The sequence below is a fragment of the Eleutherodactylus coqui genome, chromosome 7 (assembly GCF_035609145.1).
Source record: "Eleutherodactylus coqui strain aEleCoq1 chromosome 7, aEleCoq1.hap1, whole genome shotgun sequence".
Taxonomy (NCBI): domain Eukaryota; kingdom Metazoa; phylum Chordata; class Amphibia; order Anura; family Eleutherodactylidae; genus Eleutherodactylus; species Eleutherodactylus coqui.
In genome coordinates, this window is record NC_089843.1 from 20,629,748 (window position 1) to 20,651,533 (window position 21,786).

At 45.5% G+C, this 21,786-nt stretch overlaps 1 protein-coding gene across 2 annotated transcripts in view; it reads right to left on the reverse strand.

Annotated features, from left to right (window-relative positions):
• The window catches only part of LOC136572383 (transcription factor COE3-like), a 109,585-nt gene that overhangs the window by 59,352 nt on the left and 28,447 nt on the right, over positions 1-21,786 (reverse strand). For both annotated transcript variants that reach the window (XM_066572910.1, XM_066572909.1), the window contains exons 2-5: positions 11,185-11,341; positions 10,799-10,862; positions 4,793-4,848; positions 2,885-2,958 (exon numbers count right to left, since the gene is read on the reverse strand). In XM_066572910.1, coding sequence (XP_066429007.1) covers positions 2,885-2,958; positions 4,793-4,848; positions 10,799-10,862; positions 11,185-11,341 — 351 coding nt within the window. The remainder of the gene's footprint in view (positions 1-2,884; positions 2,959-4,792; positions 4,849-10,798; positions 10,863-11,184; positions 11,342-21,786) is intronic.

Sequence of the window (21,786 nt, forward strand, 5' to 3'; positions counted from 1 at the left end):
GAAAACCATACATAACCTGAGCAGGCAAGAATTCTTGTAGATTTACTGTAAAAAATTAAGGCAATATCCAAGAACATAAAATGTTAAAAAAAACTCCCAGTAAATAAAGTCCTGGAGTCGTTTTCTACTATCAGGTCTACTAATCCAGCTTTCCTACAAGGATGGTCACCCAGCTTTCTGAATTCACCAGATAATCAACTTTCATTGACCCATACAACGTTTTAAGTTTAGTTCTTCACAACTTTGCTGGAGAACGTTTTGTAAATGAGGGTCCCGGAGGGACCTGTTGGCAGCACCGAGGGTAGCGGCTGCTCATGGAAGACTCATTATCCCAAATCCTCTGCATAAACGGCTGTCTCCCGCTTCCCCTGACACTTTGCTTTTGGGACAAACAAGTCACAATATTAGCAACCGTTACCAATCAAGAGGTCCCCTGAAGCCACCTGAGAAGTTACTTCAAGTTAATCAAAATCCGATCTTTGTGTTCCACCACCAGGACTACTCTGCTAGCGCTGTAGTCATTCACAAGCCAATGACAGTGGAAATGGGTGGAGGGGTCCATAGAGGAACAAATGTATGTATGTCAACTTAAAGGGGCAAGAATGGGCCTATCCATAAGTGAATGAACCCCAAGCTGAGCAGTCATTTCCAAAGTGAACCCCGGGCCAGGAAGACTCCAGGAGAAAGTCTTACTTGCTAATTGTCCCATGGAGATGGATGACCAATTACACACTACTGGAAACTGCCAGCAAACCCTAAAAGTTTAGCTGAGCTCTTATAATGTAGGATGTACTTGGTGTAACTTCCCAGAATGCAAATCCCCAGATGAAGCCCTGTGCAGACATTGAACAAGCAGGGGATGTTGGAGGGATGCTGGAGTTTGCAACAGCCAAACTTTCAGAAGCTTACCAGGATGCTTCTCAGATGTGTCTGAAGACCCTTAGGGTGCACTCGGACAGTGGGGCGCATGGTGTGACTGCAACCTTTACACACACTACAGCTTAAAAAAGTACCCTCCGTACATACATGTATCCACTGCATATACACTCTCCCTCGACACATACGTGTATAGTACCAGCCATACATATATCCATACAGTCAAGTTCCCTCCAAACATACATGCACACTTTTCATATATTCATTGTGAACCCTTCATACATACTGTACAACATACACCATAAATACATCCGTGTTCCCTTCCTACATATACCCTCCTTACATACTGCACACGTATCCTCCATACATGCATAAATTCACATACTTATCAAGCACATTTGTACCTTCCATAGTTACACGCATTAAACTTACATGTACCCCCCCCCCCCCTTACACAGGTACAAGTATTTATGAACAGTACATCTATCAGAACTACATGTACCCAGCAGACCTAAATGTACTCCCCATACACACAGCTATGCCCTTCATACACCCCTTCTATGCAGCCATGTACCCTACATGCAAACGTCTGCACAAACATGTACACCTTTCATACACACATGTAATCTCTTCATACACACAGGTAAGTTTTTCATGCACACGCCCCATACCCACATGTACCCTTCATACACACGTTGACACCTTCCATACACACAGGTAATCTCTTCATACACACGCACTTCGTCCATAGACACATGTACCTCCTCTATTCACATATGCATACCTTCCATACACACAAGTAAGTCCTTCATACACACATGTAGCATCAGGTCCCTTCCATTCTCTGTAATACCACATATCTATCCCCCCCTGTGACTGCCTGCCGTGTACTCATCCTGTCACTCCTCATCTTCCATGGAAACCCGTAGTACATGTGACGCTTTATACCCAAACTTCAGAGGCCTCACTGTCCTCTCTGCACCCTTCCCTGACTTCATACATCGCCATCCACCAAGTCAGTGGTGTGAAGCTGAAGGCAGACAGTACCAGGTGCCACCCAACCCTACATGGCATATCACCTCCCTACCCATCCTTTATCAACCGTGCACAAATCCTCCACTATATCAGCCGTGCACATATCTTCCACTATATCGGCCATGCCCATATCTTCCACTATAACGGTCGTGCACATATCCTCCACTATATCGGCCGTGCCCATATCCTCCACTATATCGGCCGTGCCCATATCCTCCACTATATCGGTCGTGCCCATATCCTTCACTATATCGGCCGTGCCCATATCCTCCACTATATCGGCCGTGCCCATATCTTCCACTATATCAGCCGTGCCCATATCTTCCACTATATCAGCCATGCACATATCCTCCACTATATCGGCTGTGCACATATCCTTCACTATATCAGCTGTGTACATACCCTCCGCTATATCGGCCGTGCACATATCATTTGCTATATTAGCCATGCACATATCCTCCACTATATCAGCTGTGCACATATCCTCCACTATACCAGCCGTGCGCATATCATCCGTGTTCTCTATGTCACAGCATAATACTGATCTGTGTATCATTGAGAAATGAAGGACAACTTCCCCCATCTGGAGGAGACGGAGAAGTTTGTACTCCCCTAAAATGTTGGCCACTGCAGAACATGAATTCCTTGAGCATTGTTCAGCGACTCCACCCAAAGTTACTGCGAGCGAATACTGCAGAGCTGACCGCAAACCTCTGGGGGGACGTAATTATTAACCCCACAACTCCCAGATTTAATGGGGGACAATAAGAGAACAGCAGAAATATAGGCACATCCTCCATAAGCTTCACCTCCTGGGATGTGAAAGAGCAGCGTCATGCCTGAAACACGTAGTACATGATCAGCTACGTCAGATCCTCTACTTCAGTCACATCTAAAGCTGCATATAGTCGTCCTCTGAACCGGCTGCGGTTACCTATACCCCTGAGAGGTGAGAATCACGAAGAAGGCCCACCTGCACATGATCTCATGAGTCAGGAGGACGCGGCACATCTCCGGGTTCTTGTCCTGTCCCTCATAGATGATCGCCTGGAACCAAGAGATATCAATGTTATACAACATGTAGACCCAAGAGAACCCCCAGGACTCTTCCTCCAGAACCCCCAGGACTCTTCCTCCAGGGAGTGAACCTCGGTGGATCACAAGCATTAATGGCTCACTCACATGGGCATACACAAGTACTTTTCACGCACGTCGCATGTACATGTACATTTGCTGAATATGTTAAATCTCCATAGCCTATATTGGGTTTAATGCGCACCAAGATAGGATATGCTGCATTTTTTTTTACGTGTGTGAAAAAATCCACAGGTGTGAGTGGCCCAACAGTAATCAATGGGCATTTAGCACCGCATAATGCGGGTGACACGCACCCCTGTAAGAATGAAAATCATTACAGTTGGTTTAAGCTCCGCTATTCTACATGACACCTCTAATATCCTAATTACATCATCTACCACTGTGATGACATCATCCAACACTAAAATAATTGAATCCAGCATTTTGGTGTTATCATCTACCGTTCTGGTGACATCATCTAACACTTTGAGGACCTCATCTGATAGTATGACATCATCAAAGTCTGATGATCTAATCTATTATTTTGGTACTAAGTAACACCTGAGGGCCTCTTCTAACAGTATGATGGCATCATCTAATACTTTAATCATATCATCAACCATTCTGGTTATTTCATCCATCACTTTGGTGAACTATTCTAACAGTATGATGGTATTATCTAACATTTTGATAATCTCATCTACTCTTCTAGTGGCATCATCATCTAACATTCTTAGGACCTCTACAAGCAGTCTGGTGACATCATCTAACACTTTGATGATCTTATCTACCATTCTAATGACATCATCTAACATTCTTAGTGCTACACCTTACAGACTGTTAACCTCATCTAGTGCTATGGTGACCTTCTCTACAACTGTGGAACCTCATCTAACACTTTGATGACCTCAGCAAATTCTCTTAAAGAGAATCTGTCACCTACCTTTAGTCCTATGAGCTAAGCTTATGGGCTGAAAGTAGGCGAGCCACGGATTCCAGGGATCTAAGTCTTATACTTACCTTCACCATCATTCCCTCGGTATTAGCTCTGAAAGCCGCCACAGTCGTGGATTGTGCGGCGCTGCTAAGTGGTCCGCCCGTTTATATTTTATAATGGGCAGACTACTCCGCACACCGCTCAATGCATTCAGCAGTGGCTTCCAGTGCTTACACCGAGGGAACACAAGGGAAAGCAAGTATAAAACTTCCCCAGACTCAGCGGGTCACCCACTTTCAGCCTAGAAGCTTGGCTTAATAGGGCTATAAGTAGACGACAGATTCCCTTTAAGATTATATGAAGGCTCATGTAACTCTTTGTTAGCCCTATATAAACCTCTGATGACCTCATCTAGCACTGACAACCTCATATACCTTTTTGCTAGCCTTGTGTAAAAGTGATTTCCTCGTCTAACACTCTAGTGACCACATCTAACCATCTGATGACCTCATATGGTCCTGTTCCCTCCATGTTCTTTGGTAATTTCCAGTAAGATTTGACAGCTGCTATCTGTAAACTATTTTGGGTTGAGCCGGTGTTTATACGTTTGAATATAACATAGGTTATGTGCAAGACAAAACATTGGTGTAAATATAAATGGGGCAGAGCTGTGACTACCTTACAGTTATTGCTTATGAATAGGGAACCAGTTCTAGAAAGGAACATAGAGCAGGTGTATATTTTGGGTGGAGTGTACCTTAAATATAAGACATATGAGAGTGGCCCAAGGTCATGTGAAATGGAGAATTAATAGGATGAAATACTTCCTGAAGCCTCAGACAAAAGGTAGGCAACCTTAGAACCTACCTGTTTGGACATGGAGTCGATAAGTCGTACATAGAGATCTTGCTCTGTCCTAAGACCTGGAGGACACAAATTATTGGGCAGACATCATTATCTCTGTACATACATCTGGGGTTCTGATGTAACCCTTTTGGGCCACATTAACTTTAACAACCACTGAATATTGGCAAGAATTGATTACTCATGCCTGGGAGCCGGGAGACCCAACCTACCAAATAGTAAGGATGAGAATTGGGTTTCTGGGACTGACAAGACTTGAAGCATTTAACCATGTTTTGGTGAAGACAATCAAAGATCAAGAAGTATTGATTAACCATGACTTAGTGTCAGAAATCAGGGATCAGCCGGTATGGATTAATCATGCCTGGGAGTGAGCAGTCTGGAGTTAGGAAGCAATGATTAACAATGATTTGGTGAAGGTAATCGGGGATCAACAAGTGCCTTAGTGTTGGTAGTATTTAGTCTGGCCGGTATTTATTCACCATGCCTGGAAACCGGCAGAGTAGTGTTGTCCCATATAGATTAACAATCCCTGGGAGCTGCTAGTGTGGTGTTTGCCAGTATTGATTAACCATTCCTGGAAACTAGAAATATACAGAAGTTTGGCCAGGATTGATTAACCAAGACTAGAATATATGAATACAGTTTTCATCAGTATGCCTGGAAGATAGCCACATAGTTTTAGACAGTAATGATTGACCCATGCCTGAGAACCGGTAGTGCGGTGATGGCCAGTATAGATTAACCATGCCTAAAAACTCACGATATAGTGCAGGGCAGTATTAATTAATTATGCCTGGAAACGGGTGATATGATGCAGGATAGCATTGATTAATCATGTCTGGAAGGTGGTGGTATGGTGCAGACTAGTATTGATTAATCATGTCTGGAAGCTGGTAGTATGGTGCAGGCCAGTATTGATTAATCATGTCTGGATGCAGGTGGTATGGTGCAGGCCAGTATTGATTAATCATGTCTGGAAGCAGGTGGTATGGTGCAGGCCAGTATTAATCATGTCTGAAGCAGGTGGAATGGTGCAGGCCAGTATTGATTAATCATGTCTGGAAGCAGGTGGTGTGGTTGAGGAAGTAAGGGTGGCTGGGACCATAGGAGGCAGTGATCATGGTATCCTTGAATTTTTTATAAAAAAGGGAAGAAGACCTGAGAAAACTCAGACCTCAAGGTTGGATTTCAGAATGATTTTAATGAACTCAGAAAGAGGATAGGAAGGATTCAATGGCTGGATGTTTTTAATGACAGAAATGTCCAAGAAAGTTGGGAGATATTGCAAATTAAGATTCACAAAGCACAATCGTTAACAATCCCTAAAAGAAGGAAGAATGGGAAGGATGGATGAACACAGAACTTGCACACGTTAAAAAGGAAGAAAAATATGTTTATCAAATGGAAAGAGGGGAAATATCTAAAGAAGAATATAATGCGGTCTGCAGAAACTGTAGGGCAAGTGTCAGAAAAGCTAAAGCTTATAATGAATTGAGGCTTGCAACAGAGGCCAAAAGCAATAAAAAAGGATTTTGGGGGTATGTCAAGTGCAAAAGAAAAGTCAAAGATGCTATTGGATGCTTACAAGATGAAAATGGTGATTTGGTTAAGAATGATGTTACGAAGACTGAACTTTTAAATTCCTATTTTGTATCTGTTTTCTCTCAGAAAGTAGATGGAACATCAACTGATCTTCCCTGTGCTATTGGGGGAATAAAAAAATGCATGCTATCTATAAGTCGAGAGATGGTGAGGAACACTTAGCTAACTTAAATGAATTCAAGTCTCAAGGTCCAGATGAATTACATCCTAGGACACTAAAGGAAGCAGCATATGTAATTGCTGAACCACTTGCCGGAATCTTTGAAAACCCCTGGAGAACAAAAGAAGTCCAAGAAGATTGGAAAAGGGAAAATGTTGTTCCTATCTTCAAAAAAGAGAAGAAGGTGGATCTGGGAAACTACAGGCCTGTGAGCCTGACTTCTATACTGGGAAAGATCTTTGAACAAATTATTAAACAGCATGTATGCAAGTACTTGGATGAAAATGGAGTAAATAACCAGGGCTAGCATGTGTTTGTAACAAACACGTCATGCCAGACTAATCTGATTTCCTTCTATGACAGAATCACTGACTGGGTTGATCAGGGAAATGCGGTGCATATAATATATCTTGACTTTAGTAAAGCATTTGACAAAGTATCTCATATTATACTTATCGAAGAAATTACCAAATATTGGATTCACAAGACAACTGTTAGGTGGATTCCCAACTGGCTGAGTGATCATACTCAAAGAGTGGTCATAAATGGCTGCACATCCAAGTGGAAGAATGTATCAAGTGGGGAACCACAAGGCTCTGTCCTAGGCCCAGTGTTGTTCAACATTTTTTTAAATGATCTGGAGAAGGGAATTGATAGGAAACTGATCAAATTTGCCAAAGACACAAAGCTAGGAGGGATAGCTAACACTAGAGAAGAGAGAGAGAGGATTCAAAAAGATCTAGAAAAACATGAACAGTGGGCGGAAACTTAACAGAATGGTATTTAACAAGGAGAAATGCAAAGTCCTACATCTGGGCAAGAAAAATGACAAAAAAGCGCATACAGAATGGGAGGAATTGGGCTAAGAAGAAGAACATGTGAAAAAGACTTGGATGTACTAATAGATCATAGACTGAACATGAGTCAACAATGTGATGCAGCAGCCAAAAAGGCAAACACAATTCTGGGATGTATTAAGAGAAGCACAGAGTCTAGATCACGTGAGGTCATTATCCCCCTCTACTCTTCCTAAATAAGGTCAGGCCTCATCTGGAATACTGTGTCTAGTTCTGGGCACCCCACTTTAAAAATCCATAGACAAACTGAAGCAAGTTCAGAGAAGAGTTACCAAGATGGTGAGCGGTCTGCAAATCATGTCCTATGAGGAACAGTTAAAGGATCTGAGAATGTTTAGCTTGCAAAAAAGAAGGCTAAGAGGAGACTTAATAGCAGTCTGCAAATATCTGAAGCGCTATCACAGTGCAGAGGGATCAGCCCTATTCTTATCTGTACAAGGAAAGACTAGAAGCAATGGGATGAAACTGAAAGGGAGGAGACACAGATTAGATATTAGACAGTGAGGGGATCAATGAGTGGAACAGGTTACCAAGGGAGGTGGAGAATTCTCCTTCAATGGAAGTGTGCAAACAAAGGCTGGACAAATATCTGTCTGGGATGACTTAGTGAATCCTCCACTGAGCAGGGGGTTGGACCCGATGACCCTGGAGGCCCCTCCAACTCTACCATTCTATGATTCTATGTATGGTGCAGGCCAGTATTGATTAATCATGTCTGGAAACCAGGGGCTTGGTGCAGGCCAGTATTGATTAATCATGTCTGGAAGCAGGTGGTATGGTGCAGGCCAGGATTGATTAATCATGTCTGGAAGCGGGTGGTATGGTGCAGGGCAGGATTGATTAATCATGTCTGGAAGCAGGTGGTATGGTGCAGGCCTGTATTGATTAATCATATCTGAAAGCAGATAGTATAGTATAGTGGCCTGAAACACCTATTCCTGGCCCCTCCATAAATGGCTGGGATATGTCTGCAAAAGTATCAATTTATGTCCTGTCACGTGGTATGTGAGAGACTACAAGTATGAGTAATTTGGGTGCGGTAAAGAGGTGGGTCTTTCATAATCCCCAATGGTTAGGAGTGGAGTGCTGGCCACATGGGGGTATCTTCAACCCTAATGTCATGAAGAGTAATAGAAGAGGAAGAGAGGTATCCTGAGGTCCCCAATGCCAGAGAGAGAAGAGTGAAGAAAAGTGACAAGTCCACCATGCAGAGATCAAAGTCTTCAATAAGTGAGTGTCTGTGGAGTGACTCTTCCCCCATCCTCTCAATGAGTTTTCTCTGTCCAGGAGCGGTACCATACAGATAATGAGGACTGTAGAGACAATGTTATCCTATGTCTCCTCCCTGAAAGTGTTCCCCTTCCATTAGCAGTACCATACAGATAACTTGGAATGCAGGGCCGGTGTCATCCTGTGTCTCCTTTCTGAGAGTGTTCCCCTTCCAGGAGCGATACCATACAGATAACTAGGACTGTAGGAATGGTGTCATCCTATGTCTCCTCCCTGAGAGTGTTCCCCTTCCATTAGCAGTACCATACAGATAACGAGGACTGTAGGACTGGTGTCATCCTGTGTCTCCTCCCTGAGAGTGTTACCCTTCCAGGATCAGTACATTACAGATAACGAGAACTGTAGGGCCGGTGTCATCCTGTGTTTCATCTCCGACCTCAAATCTACTGTCCTGTGTATTCATTTGCGTGCTGAAGAATTTCAAGTAAAGTTTTGCTAGGCCCTCACCGTTCCCAAGGACTGAGGTACTCAAACACTACATCGCGTGTGGACTCTTTATTTTCTGCCGAGGTACATTCCGGTGGGTAAGGAACGGTGGCATCACGCGTGACAACCTGAAATCCCACCATATGTATATAGGCCATCCCTATCCTAGGGGTGTCCGGAAGAGGGCCATTGTTACTCAAGCCGAGGTTGCGTGTGTCCCTCTGGGAGGAGTCTGGTAAGTGCCACCGTGACAAGCCTACCCTCCTAGCTCTTCAGCGTGGGCCTCATGTCACGAGTGTCTGTCTCGGTCGCTGCAATGGTGCAGGCCAGTATTGATTAATCATGTCTGGAAGCTGGTGGCATGGTGCAGACTAGTATTGATTAATCATGTCTGGAAGCTGGTGGCATGGTGCAGACTAGTATTGATTAATCATGTCTGGAAGCAGGTGGTATGGTACAGGCCAGTATTGATTAATCATGTCTGGATACCGGGGGTTTGTGCAGGCCAGTATTGATCAAACATGTCTGGAAGGTGATGGTATGATGCAGGTCAGTATTGATTAATCATGTCTGGATACCGGGGGCTTTGTGCAGGCCAGTATTGATCAAACATGTCTGGAAGGTGGTGGTATGATGCAGGTCAGTATTGATTAATCATGTCTGGATACCGGGGGTTTGTGCTGGCCAGTATTGATCAAACATGTCTGGAAGGTGGTGGTATGATGCAGGTCAGTATTGATTAATCATGCCTGGAAGCTAGTGGTATGATGCAGGCCAGTACTGATCAATCATGTCTGGAAGGTGGTGGTATGGTGCAGGCCATTATTGATTAATCATGTCTGTAAACCCGGGGCTTGGTGCAGGCCAATATTGATTAATAATGTCTGGAAGGTGGCGGTATGTTGCAGGCCATTATTGATCAATCATGTCTGGAAGGTGGTGGTATGATGCAGGTCAGTATTGATTAATCATGCCTGGAAGCTAGTGGTATGATGCAGGCCAGTACTGATCAATCATGTCTGGAAGGTGGTGGTATGCTGCAGGCCAGTATTGATTAATCATGTCTGGAGGCTAGTGGTATGATGCAGGCCAGTATTGATTAATCATGTCTGGAGGCTAGTGGTATGATGCAGGCCAGTATTGATTAATCATGTCTGGAGGCTAGTGGTATGATGCAGGCCAGTATTGATTAATCATGTCTGGAGGCTAGTGGTATGATGCAGGCCAGTATTGATTAATCATGTCTGGAGGCTAGTGGTATGATGCAGGCCAGTATTGATTAATCATGTCTGGAGGCTAGTGGTATGATGCAGGCCAGTATTGATTAATCATGTCTGGAGGCTAGTGGTATGATGCAGGCCAGTATTGATTAATCATGTCTGGAGGCTAGTGGTATGATGCAGGCCAGTATTGATTAATCATGTCTGGAGGCTAGTGGTATGATGCAGGCCAGTATTGATTAATCATGTCTGGAGACTGGTGGTATGATGCAGGCCAGTATTGATTAATCATGTCTGGAGACTGGTGGTGGTATGATGCAGGCCAGTATTGATTAATCATGTCTGGAGACTGGTGGTGGTATGATGCAGGCCAGTATTGATCAATCATGTCTGAAATCAGGTGCAGGCCAGTATTGCTTAATCATGTCTGGTGGATGTGGGGGGTTCTTACCGTTACTGTATAGCAGTTGTAGTCTGTAATGGATGCCATTGTTGGTTTTCTCGCCGGTCTGTTCCTGTGAAGTAGAAAAGTGCAACAGATGTAGCGTGGTCCGTTCTAGCTGTGAGTAAAGCAAAGCTAATTATATTTACACACACACCCTCGGATATATATATATATATATATATATATATATATATATATATATATATATATATATATATATATATATATATGTGTGTCTTGGTACCTACTATTATAGAAAGTCAAGTAATGAGAGGGGAAGTAGTGAAGAGGAGAAACAAGTGTCGGTCTCTCCGTTCTCACCTGTAACTGTCCCATTTTGTTGTTTACACCTGGGCCCCCTCTCCTCCATGTAAGCCCCCATCATGCCTCACCTTGTCTTTTTCAACGAAGTCGATGAATGACGTCCTCTCGATTTCCACTGGCTGCCCCTGCCGGTCATACAGCGCCAGAACAAAATGGAAGAAGTTGGATTTTCTGAGGTTTGAGGGTGGTTGTTTCTCGAAGTGAGCTCTGGCCAGACCGATTCCACTGTGAGGAGACACAAGGAGGACACAAGACATCAGTCACACGGCTACCATGTCAGTGAACAGAGAGAAGGTACAAAGGGATGACACGTATGGCGTTTACAGAATAGGACTGGTGACTTCATGCTATAACTGAACTGCAGAACTGGAAATGCCCCCCCCCCCCCTTCAATGTCTGTACACGACCACGAAGGCTGCCATATTGTCTGTATATATGCAGATATGTCCATATCTAGCTTAAGGAATTTCTTAGGTCACTATGCAGGACATGAACCATCTAAACCTTGATTATCCTAGAATTTACCATACCTCCAACTCGGCCATTTTTTTTTGTCAGGCCACACCTTTTTAATGCTAAGCCACGCCCCCCTACACCGACAGTATTAGTGGCCTCCGCACAGTAATAATACCCCACTCAGTAACAATTTCTCCATATTACCCCATTCTGTAATATTGCCCTGGCATAGACCCCTTGGTAGAAAAGGCCCCAATCAATGCCCCCTTTTATACAGTGAAGCAAGAAAACTGTGTATACTTCCCTCTTTCACTCCGTCCACTGCTAAGGATGCCCCTACCATGAGGTGACTGGGCAACACTAGGACCTCAGGAGGCAGCATTAGGGTTGTTGCCCAGTCGGTATTTATATTTTACTGGTAAAACATAATTGGCAGCAACCAGATGAGGAATTGACTCATTTGTTCTGTAGTTCTGGTTGGGCAGCCACTACTGCTGTGATCAATCTGTGACCCCTGACCTTTTCCCCAGCGTCTGCAGTCCTGCAAACAAGCTGGAGGAGGCATCAGGAGGTCACAGACTGATCACAGCAGTAGTGGCCACCGGACCATAACTACAGGGTAAGTGATTTATATGATGGGATTACTATTACAACTGAGGCTACTAATGGGGTAACTATTACTACAGGGGTGTCAGGACTTGAACTGGGAATCGCTTGTTGAGCTACGCAGCTTCTGAACACTTTCCTTGCATATGCCTCAGCCTTGTTCTCTGATCCCAGTTATCTAGCCCCTGCCTCCTGTTCCTTACCCAGCCTCTTGCCTTGATTGCATCTCCTATAAAAGTCTGGCTTTGCAACTCCTTCAGTGTGTTATTATTGTGTTCCTCCACCTTGATCAAGCTCCTGTTCCTTTTGCTCCTCCACTGCATATCGATACCTCCTGCTGCTGACCTTTGGCTTCCATATCATCCATTTGAACCGCATACTGTGACTACCCAATAACGACTCCCGGCTATTCTGACTACTCTCCAGCAACCGGCTTGGCTACTACACAACGACTCCAATCCAGCATCGGTAAGATGCAACAAGATAAGCACGCCTAAACACGGAGCCTGTAGTGAACGCCCTGCGGAAGCAAGTTACAGAAAAGTTCGCTGGATTACAGACACTGGTTCTAGATCAGCAGAAGGAAATCATCGGTTTACAGAAGCAACTTCTGGACTTGTATCACTCAGGCTTTGATGTCCGCATGGCACTGTCCACAAAGTTTGGCGGGGATCACCGTCAGTATAGAGGCTTCCTCAATCAATGCCGGATTTATTTTCAAATGCAGCCAACATTGTTTACCAGTGACAGGAAAAAGGTACGCTTTATCATTAACCTCCTCACTGATGAGACGCTTGCCTGGGCCTCGCCATACGTAGAGACCAATAGTAATCTCCTTCACAGCCTCAATGCTTTCACGGCTTTCGCATACTCTTTCAGTCAACCCACATTTAGTCCCCAACCAAGGACTGAAGCTGCCCCCGAACCCGTGCAGGTGGACGTCATCCGCAGACCTCTCTCTATCACAGAAAAAGAAAGGCGCGGGGCTGAAAAACTGTGCCTCTATTGTGGGAGCTCGGGACATTATGCTCTAAACTGTCCAAGCAAGCCCCAAAGGACTCTTGCCTTTGCTCACGCTAAGTCAATGGCCAATTCAGCCACCATGAAACAAGGGGATGCCATCCAAACCATATTTGTACCAGTAGTTCAGAACGGTGTGGAAACCCTTCCCCCACTTCACAATTTTGTCCTCCCAATTGAGATTGTAACGGGTGATCAGAAAACACAGTGCTCCGCGATGTTAGACTTGGGAGCTAGGGGGAACTTCATGGACTTAACATTCGCTCGTGACAAAGATCTTGTGACCCGACTTAAGTCCATACCAATAAATATGAAAACTGTGGATGGGTCACCCTTGTCTTCAGCCCCTGTCACACAGGACACAATTGAACTGGAGCTCCACATGAACCCTGACCACCATGAGACAATCAGCTTCCAGCTCATCTCATCCCCCAAGTTTCCAGTGATTCTCGGGATCCTCTGGTTTTCTACCCATAACCCCTCTATCAGCTGGGAAACCAGGACCATTACCTTGACCTCAGAATATTGTAAGGAAAACTGCCAGATGGCACCATCCATCCCTAAACCAGTATAGGACCTTGAGGATGAGCAACAGGACTTAGAGAAATTACCAGTTCACTATCAGATGTTCAAGGATGTTTGCAGCAAGAAGAAGGCTGGCCAGCTACCACCTCACCGGCCATACGACTGTCCTTATTGAGCTGCTCCCTGGTTCCTCTATTGGCCACTTTGGCGTATCTTCAGCCTCGCAGAACCAGAGTTAGGGGACCTTCGGGAACATTTGGATGAAAATCTAGAAAAAGACTTCATCCGTTTTTTTTCTTTTCCGGCAGGAGCACCTATTTTCTTTGCTAAAAAGAAGGATTTGACTGTTCGGCTGTGCATCAACTACCGGGAACTTAACAAAATCACCATTAAGAATCACCAAGCTCTCCTGTTAATCCCAGAACTTCTGGAGGTGCTTCGGGCAGCCAAGGTCTTTACAGAACTGGACCTCAGAGGGGCATAAACCTGGTGTGCATCCGGGCCCAGAGACAAGTGGAAGACTGCCTTCAGGACAAGATATGGACCCTTTGAATCCCTAGTGATGCCGTTCGGTCTTTGCAATGCTCCCCCTACCTTCCAGCACTTTATCAACTATGTGTTCCAAGACCTATTTGATCAATTCATAGTGGCATATCTCGATGACATCCTCATATTCTCTGGCAATTTGGAGGAACATCGCGGACACATTCGGGTGGTCTTCGAACGACTTCAAAGGAATAACCTTTACATCAAGTTAGAGAAATGTGAGTTCGAACAGGCTCAAATACAATTCTTGGGATACATTATTTCCTCAGAGGGCTTAAAGGGGTTGTCTCGCGAAAGCAAGTGGGGTTAAGTACTTCTGTAGGGCCATATTAATGCACTTTGTAATATACATCGTGCATTAAATATGAGCCATACAGAAGTTATTCACTTACCTGCTCCGTTGCTGGCGTCCCCGTCTCCATGACTCCGTCTAATTTCGGTGTCTTCTTGCTTTTTTAGACGCGCTTGCGCAGATGGGTCTTCTCCCTTCAGCTCGGCAGCAGCAGCGTTTTGGCCCCCGCCCCTTACACGCGTCATCGCGTAGCTCCGCCCCCGTCACATGTGCCGATTCCATCCTACTGATTGGCTGGAATCGGCACATGTGACGGGGCGGAGCTATGCGATGACGCATACAAGGGGCGGAGCCAAAACGCCGCTGCTGCCAAGCCGAGCCGAAGGGAGAAGACCCATCTGCGCAAGCGCGTCTAATAAAGCAAGAAGACACCGAAATTAGACGGAGCCATGGAGACGGGGACGCCAGCAACGGAGCAGGTAAGTGAATAACTTCTGTATGGCTCATATTTAATGCACGATGTATATTACAAAGTGCATTAATATGGCCCTACAGAAGTACTTAACCCCACTTGCTTTCGCGAGACAACCCCTTTAAGTATGGATCCCAGCAAGATTAAAGCCATCCTGGATTGTCCAATTCCAAAAGATTTGAAGGAAGTACAGCACCTGATTGGTTTCACGAATGTCTACAGAAAATTTTTCAGGGCCTTCTCAAAAGTCATCTCTCCCATCACCTCCCTCACAAAGAAAGCGCACGCGTTTTCCTGGTCCCCAGAGGCACAAACCGCATTTGAGAAACTAAAGACTATTTACTTCAGCACCAATATGGATCCACCCAAACCCAAAGTTGCCTTTTGTCGTAGAGGTGGACGCCTACGACTGCGCGGTGGGAGCCATTCTGTCACAGCGAATGGGAGATAAGATGCAACTACACCCTTGCGCATTTCTATTCTACATGTTATCACCCGCAGTGAAAAACTACGATGTTGGGAACAAGGAGCTCCTGCCCATCAACGTAGCTTTCACCAGGTTGAGACACCTCTTGGAAGGAGCCAATCATCCAGTGACTATTTTTACTGATCATAAAAATTTAGAGTTCCTCCGCACTGCCAGGAGGTTATCGGCGAGACAAGCACGATGGGCTTTGTTCTTCTCCAAGTTTAATTTCATTGTCTCTACCGCCCCAGTGCCCAAAATGGCAAGGCAGATGCATTGCACAGGATATGTGCAGAGTCTGAAGAGAAGTTAAATAAAGACAACACAATTCTGTCCCCCCAAATTTTGGGGGGCATCTTGCACTCTGAAGACCTCCTAACAAAGCTTAAGGGAGGATACAAAAAGGACCCATTCTTGAGTCCTCCTTCTAAGGATGTAAAGCTTTTCTTTACAGAAGGGCTTTGGAGGTGAGAACGCCAACTGTATGTTCCCGAGGCTGGTCAAAGTCCTTAAATTAGTCCACGATTCCAAGCTATCCGGTGACCTGGGGGTCACAAAGACTTCAGAACTTCTACTTCATTCCTTCTGGTGGCCTGACTTCAGGAGGGATGTGAAGAAACCAATCAGGCGCTGTACTTCCTTCAAATCTTTTGGAATTGGACAATCCAGGATGGCTTTAATCTTGCTGGGATCCATACTTAAAGGGGTTGTCTCGCGAAAAGATGCCACAAGCTCGCCTGCTGTTTTTTCTACAGTGCTTTCCAGTCCCATCCAGGCCATGGGGATCTTTATCCTTGGACTTTATAGTGGATCTGCCTCCCTCAAAAGGGATGACTACTATTCTTGTGGTCGTGGACCGACTTATGAAGATGGCTCACTTCATCCCCATAGAAAAGATTTCCACCGTAGAGCGTTGATGATCCGGGAAGTTTTCAGATTACATGGAATTTCAGATGATGTGGTCTCTGACAGAGGGGTCTAGTTCACCTCAAAGTTCTGGAGACACTTCTGCATGGCCCTGGGAACCACCGTAAATCTTTTTTCAGCCTTTCATCGCCAGTCTAATGGTCAGACCGAGAGGACGAGCCAGACCCTGGAGCAGTATCTTCGCTGCTTCATTTCTCATCTCCAGGACAACTGGGTGGACTACCTACCAATGGCAAATTCAGCTACAATAACACCAAGCACAGTTCAACTGCTCTGAGCCCGCTCTATGCCAATTATCGTTCCCATCCAGTCTTCATTCCTGGCATTAAGATCAACACTCCTGTCCCAACTATCAATCACAGACTGATGGAATTAGCAGAAACTCAGAAGAGGTTGAAGGAAGTCTTACAGGTGGCTCAGTAAATTTATAAGAAAACGGCGGACAGACACCACCAAGCGGCCCCTGTGTTCCAGGTCGGACAGAAAGTGTGGTTATCCACTAAGAATCTTAAGGCCAATGCACCTTCTCCTAAACTTGGGCAAAGATTCATCAGCCCCTTCCCAATGTAAGCGAGAATTAGCTAGGTGACATTTTGTTTAAAACTCCCAGGCAGCCTGAAGATTCACCCCGTCTTCCATGTGTCACTACTGAAACCATTCAAAAATAACATATTTGCTGGAAGAAGACAGCCACCTCCTCTACCAGTATATGTCCAAGGGTAACATAGTTGACAAAATTCTGGACTAGATTGCAATACCTGGTGCAATGGAAGGGATTTGGTCCAGAGGAAAATTCATGGGAGCCAGACCAGAATGTGCATGCACCAAGACTCACTAGAGAGTTCCACAGGAGGTACCCCCATTAGCCAGCCCCTGGGACCTCCGGAGGACATCCTCGAAGAGGGGGGCTACCGTCAGGACTTGAACTGGGAATCTCTTGTACTGCAAGCACAGACCCTTCTTGTTGAGCTATCCAGCTTCTAAAAACTTTCCTTGCATATATCTCAGCCTTGCATCTCCTATAAAAGCCTGGATTTGCCACTCTCTCAATGCTTGATTATGGTGTTCCACCACTTTGATCAAGCTCCTGTTCCTCCACTGCATATCAATACCTCCTGCTGCTGACCTTTGGCTTCCATTTGACTACGCTTCCGTCTCATCCGTTTGTACCGCATACTGTGACTTCCCTCTGACTACTATATAGTGACCAGCTTGGGTACTACACAGTGGCTCCAATCCAGCATCGGTAAGTCACAACAAGGGGGCACTATGGGGGTTACTATTACTACACGGGTTATAATGGTTGTTACTACTATTATGAAGGAAACTATTACTATTGGGACAACCAACAGGGACACTACAACTACTTGTGCCACTAACTGGGGCATTACTACTACAGTGGCCACTAACTGAGATACTTTTACTACTGGGGCCACTATTACTACTGAGGCCCCTAACAGAGATACTATTACTACTAGGATTACTAACAGAGACACTATTACTACTAGAGTTATTATTACTACTGAGGGCACTAACAAAGATACTATTACTACTGGGGTCACTAACATAGATTCTATTACTACTGGGGTGACTAACAGAGATACTGTCACTTCTGAGCTCACTAACAGAAATACTATCACTACTGGGGTCAGTATCTAAGATTCTATTACTACTGGGGTCAGTATCTAAGATTCTATTACTACTGGGGTCACTAACAGAGACACTTACTACTGGGGTCACTAACAGAGACACTATTACTACTGGGGTCACTAACAGAGACACTATTACTACTGGGGTCACTAACAGAGACACTATTACTACTGGGGTCACTAGCAGAGACACTATTACTACTGGGGTCACTAGCAGAGACACTATTACTACTGGGGTCACTAGCAGAGACACTATTACTAATGGGGTCACTAACAGAGACACTATTACTACTGGGGTCACTAACAGAGATACTATTACTACTGGGGTCACTAACAGAGACACTATTACTACTGGGGTCACTAACAGAGACACTATTACTACTGGGGTCACTAACAGAGATACTATTACTACTGGGGTCACTAACAGAGACACTATTACTACTGGGGTCACTAACAGAGACACTATTACTGCTGGGGTCACTAACAGAGACACTATTACTGCTGGGGTCACTAGCAGAGATACTATTACTGCTGGGGTCACTAACAGAGACACTATTACTGCTGGGGTCACTAACAGAGACACTATTACTGCTGGGGTCACTAGCAGAGATACTATTACTGCTGGGGTCACTAGCAGAGACGCTATTACTGCTGGGGTCACTAGCAGAGACGCTATTACTGCTGGGGTCACTAGCAGAGACGCTATTACTGCTGGGGTCACTAGCAGAGACGCTATTACTGCTGGGGTCACTAGCAGAGACGCTATTACTGCTGGGGTCACTAGCAGAGACGCTATTACTGCTGGGGTCACTAGCAGAGACGCTATTACTGCTGGGGTCACTAGCAGAGACGCTATTACTGCTGGGGTCACTAGCAGAGACGCTATTACTGCTGGGGTCACTAGCAGAGACGCTATTACTGCTGGGGTCACTAGCAGAGACGCTATTACTGCTGGGGTCACTAGCAGAGACGCTATTACTGCTGGGGTCACTAGCAGAGACGCTATTACTGCTGGGGTCACTAGCAGAGACGCTATTACTGCTGGGGTCACTAGCAGAGACGCTATTACTGCTGGGGTCACTAGCAGAGACGCTATTACTGCTGGGGTCACTAGCAGAGACGCTATTACTGCTGGGGTCACTAGCAGAGACGCTATTACTGCTGGGGTCACTAGCAGAGACGCTATTACTGCTGGGGTCACTAGCAGAGACGCTATTACTGCTGGGGTCACTAGCAGAGACGCTATTACTGCTGGGGTCACTAGCAGAGACGCTATTACTGCTGGGGTCACTAGCAGAGACGCTATTACTGCTGGGGTCACTAGCAGAGATGCTATTACTGCTGGGGTCACTAACTTTACTGGGGCCACTATCAATACTGGGGCCACTAACAGAGATAATATTACTACTGGGGTCTCTAACAGAGATACTATTACTACTGAGGTCACTAACAGATACTATTACTACTGGGGCCACTATCAATACTGGGGCCACTAACAGAGATAATATTACTACTGGGGTCTCTAACAGAGAGACTATTACTACTGGGTTCACTAACAGAGGTACTAACCCTACTGGGGTCACTATCAGAGATACTATTACTACTGGGATCACTATTACTACTGGGGCCACTATTACTACTGGGGCCACTAACAGAGATACTATTACTACTGGGATCACTTACTGCAGGGGCTGGTATTTCTACAGTGGGCACTATTGGGGGTCACTATTACTACAGGAGTCACCATTCTTCTGTCACTTCAGACAAGTCTCAGTGGTTTAGATATGTGTTGAGTATCTTGTAGGGTGGAGCTTTCAATGCATGTTAAATTAGTGTTATTTTTTTTTTTTTTGGGGGGGGGGGGGTTGTGCTATTGCACACTTTGCCTCAAGCAGCATAAAGGCTTGGGGCACCCCTGCCTGCCATGTTGGTCCCCTGCTCTTTTTTTCTTGGGTAGCGCGAACACATCACATGATTGCTGCAGTCAATGCCCTTCCTCTGCATCGGTATGACTGAGGTCACCGACTGGCCGCAGTGATCTTCCGCTAGATGGCATGTGATCACACTTTTATTTTACTCCATTCCCGGTTGCACAACCGATACGTCCACCCTGTGGCATCAGGACGGTGGGACTGTAGCGCTGAATCCAGGACAGTCGGGAGGTGTCGTCCCCAGCCAAACAAGATAAAACTTTGCAAAAGAGCAACAAGATGAATGAAGACAAAGATATAAGGTCTATAGAAACCTACAGCAAGAGAGAGATGACTCTCCGGAATCTCGGGGTCGTTATGACTACTGGTGGATGTATCGTTAGTAGGGTTGTGCCTTTTGGAGAATCACTTGTCATGTAACGTGTCCCTGATGGGGTGGAGGGAGGTCTTGGGGGTAGAACATCACTGTTCTTTTAATGGTGCTGGGAAGTGGAAGATGACACAGAACATGACTAAGAGAAGGGAGACCTGGACCCCCTCCACAGACCATGTGTCAAGGGGTGTCCAAAGAGGACACAGTATCCCACGTCAATGCTTCCTCCACCCAGAGAATCAGATCATGAGTAATGAGGAGCATAGGGTTTCCTCTTTGTGGCCCCCAATGGTAAACACATCACATGTAATACACATGTACTTACTGCTACTGGCACTAGACGGGTAAGTGTGGATACTTACACACGTCTCTCATGTCCTCACGTCAGTCTTCTTGAGTCTACCGTGAGGAGATTGAACAAGACTGGAGGAAGTAAGAGGAAACCAAGAAGGAAACCACCAAAAACTGAATTCCCGTATTACTGCCAAAGCTTTCATCCATGAAACAAACCAGTAACTGCATGTAATCCGGTGCAGCGGAGGCCACAGATGAGAGCGGGAGTAAGCAGGATGCAGGGACTGAGGATCAATATCCCTGGTGGTATCGCTGTATGGTAGTATCTCCTCTCCTGGGGGTATTGTCATATGGAGGTATCCTGTTCCCCGGTGGTATTGTTGTATGGTGGTTTCCTGTGCCCTGGGGGTATTGTGATATGGTGGTATCTCCTATCCTAGAGATATTGTTGTGGCATCGCCTGGCCCAAGGGTATTGTTGGGTGGTGGCATCTCCTGCCCCAGGAGTATTGTGTGGTGGCATCTCCTGCCCCGGTTGCATTGGTGTGTGGTGGCATCCTGTTCCCTGGAGGTATTGTTGTATAGTGGTATTCTGTGCCCTAAGGGTATTGTTGTGTGGTGGCATCTCCTGCCCTGGTGGTATTGTTGTATGGTGTTTTCCTGTGCCCTGGGGGTATTGTTGTATGGTGGTATCCTGTGCCCTAGGGGTATTGTGGTATGGTGGTATCCTGTGCCCTAGGGGTATTGTTGTATGGTGGTATCTTCTCCCCTGGGGCGAATTGTTGTATGGTGGTATCCTGTGCCCTGGCGGTATTGTTGTAGGGTGCTTTCCTGTGCCCTGTGGTATTGTTCTATCGTGTTTTCCTGTGCCATAGGGGTATTGTTGTATGGTAGTTTCCTGTGCCCTGGGGGTATTGTGATATAGTAGTATCTTGTTCCCTGGAGGTATTGTGGTATGGTGGTATCTTGTTCCCTGGAGGTATTTTGGTATGGTGGTATCCTGTGCCCTGGGGGTATTGTTGTGTGGTGGAATCTCCTGCCCCGGTGGCATTGATGTGTGGTGGCATCTCCCACCCATGTCTTATATGCTAGCTATACATTTTTGGATTGAGTA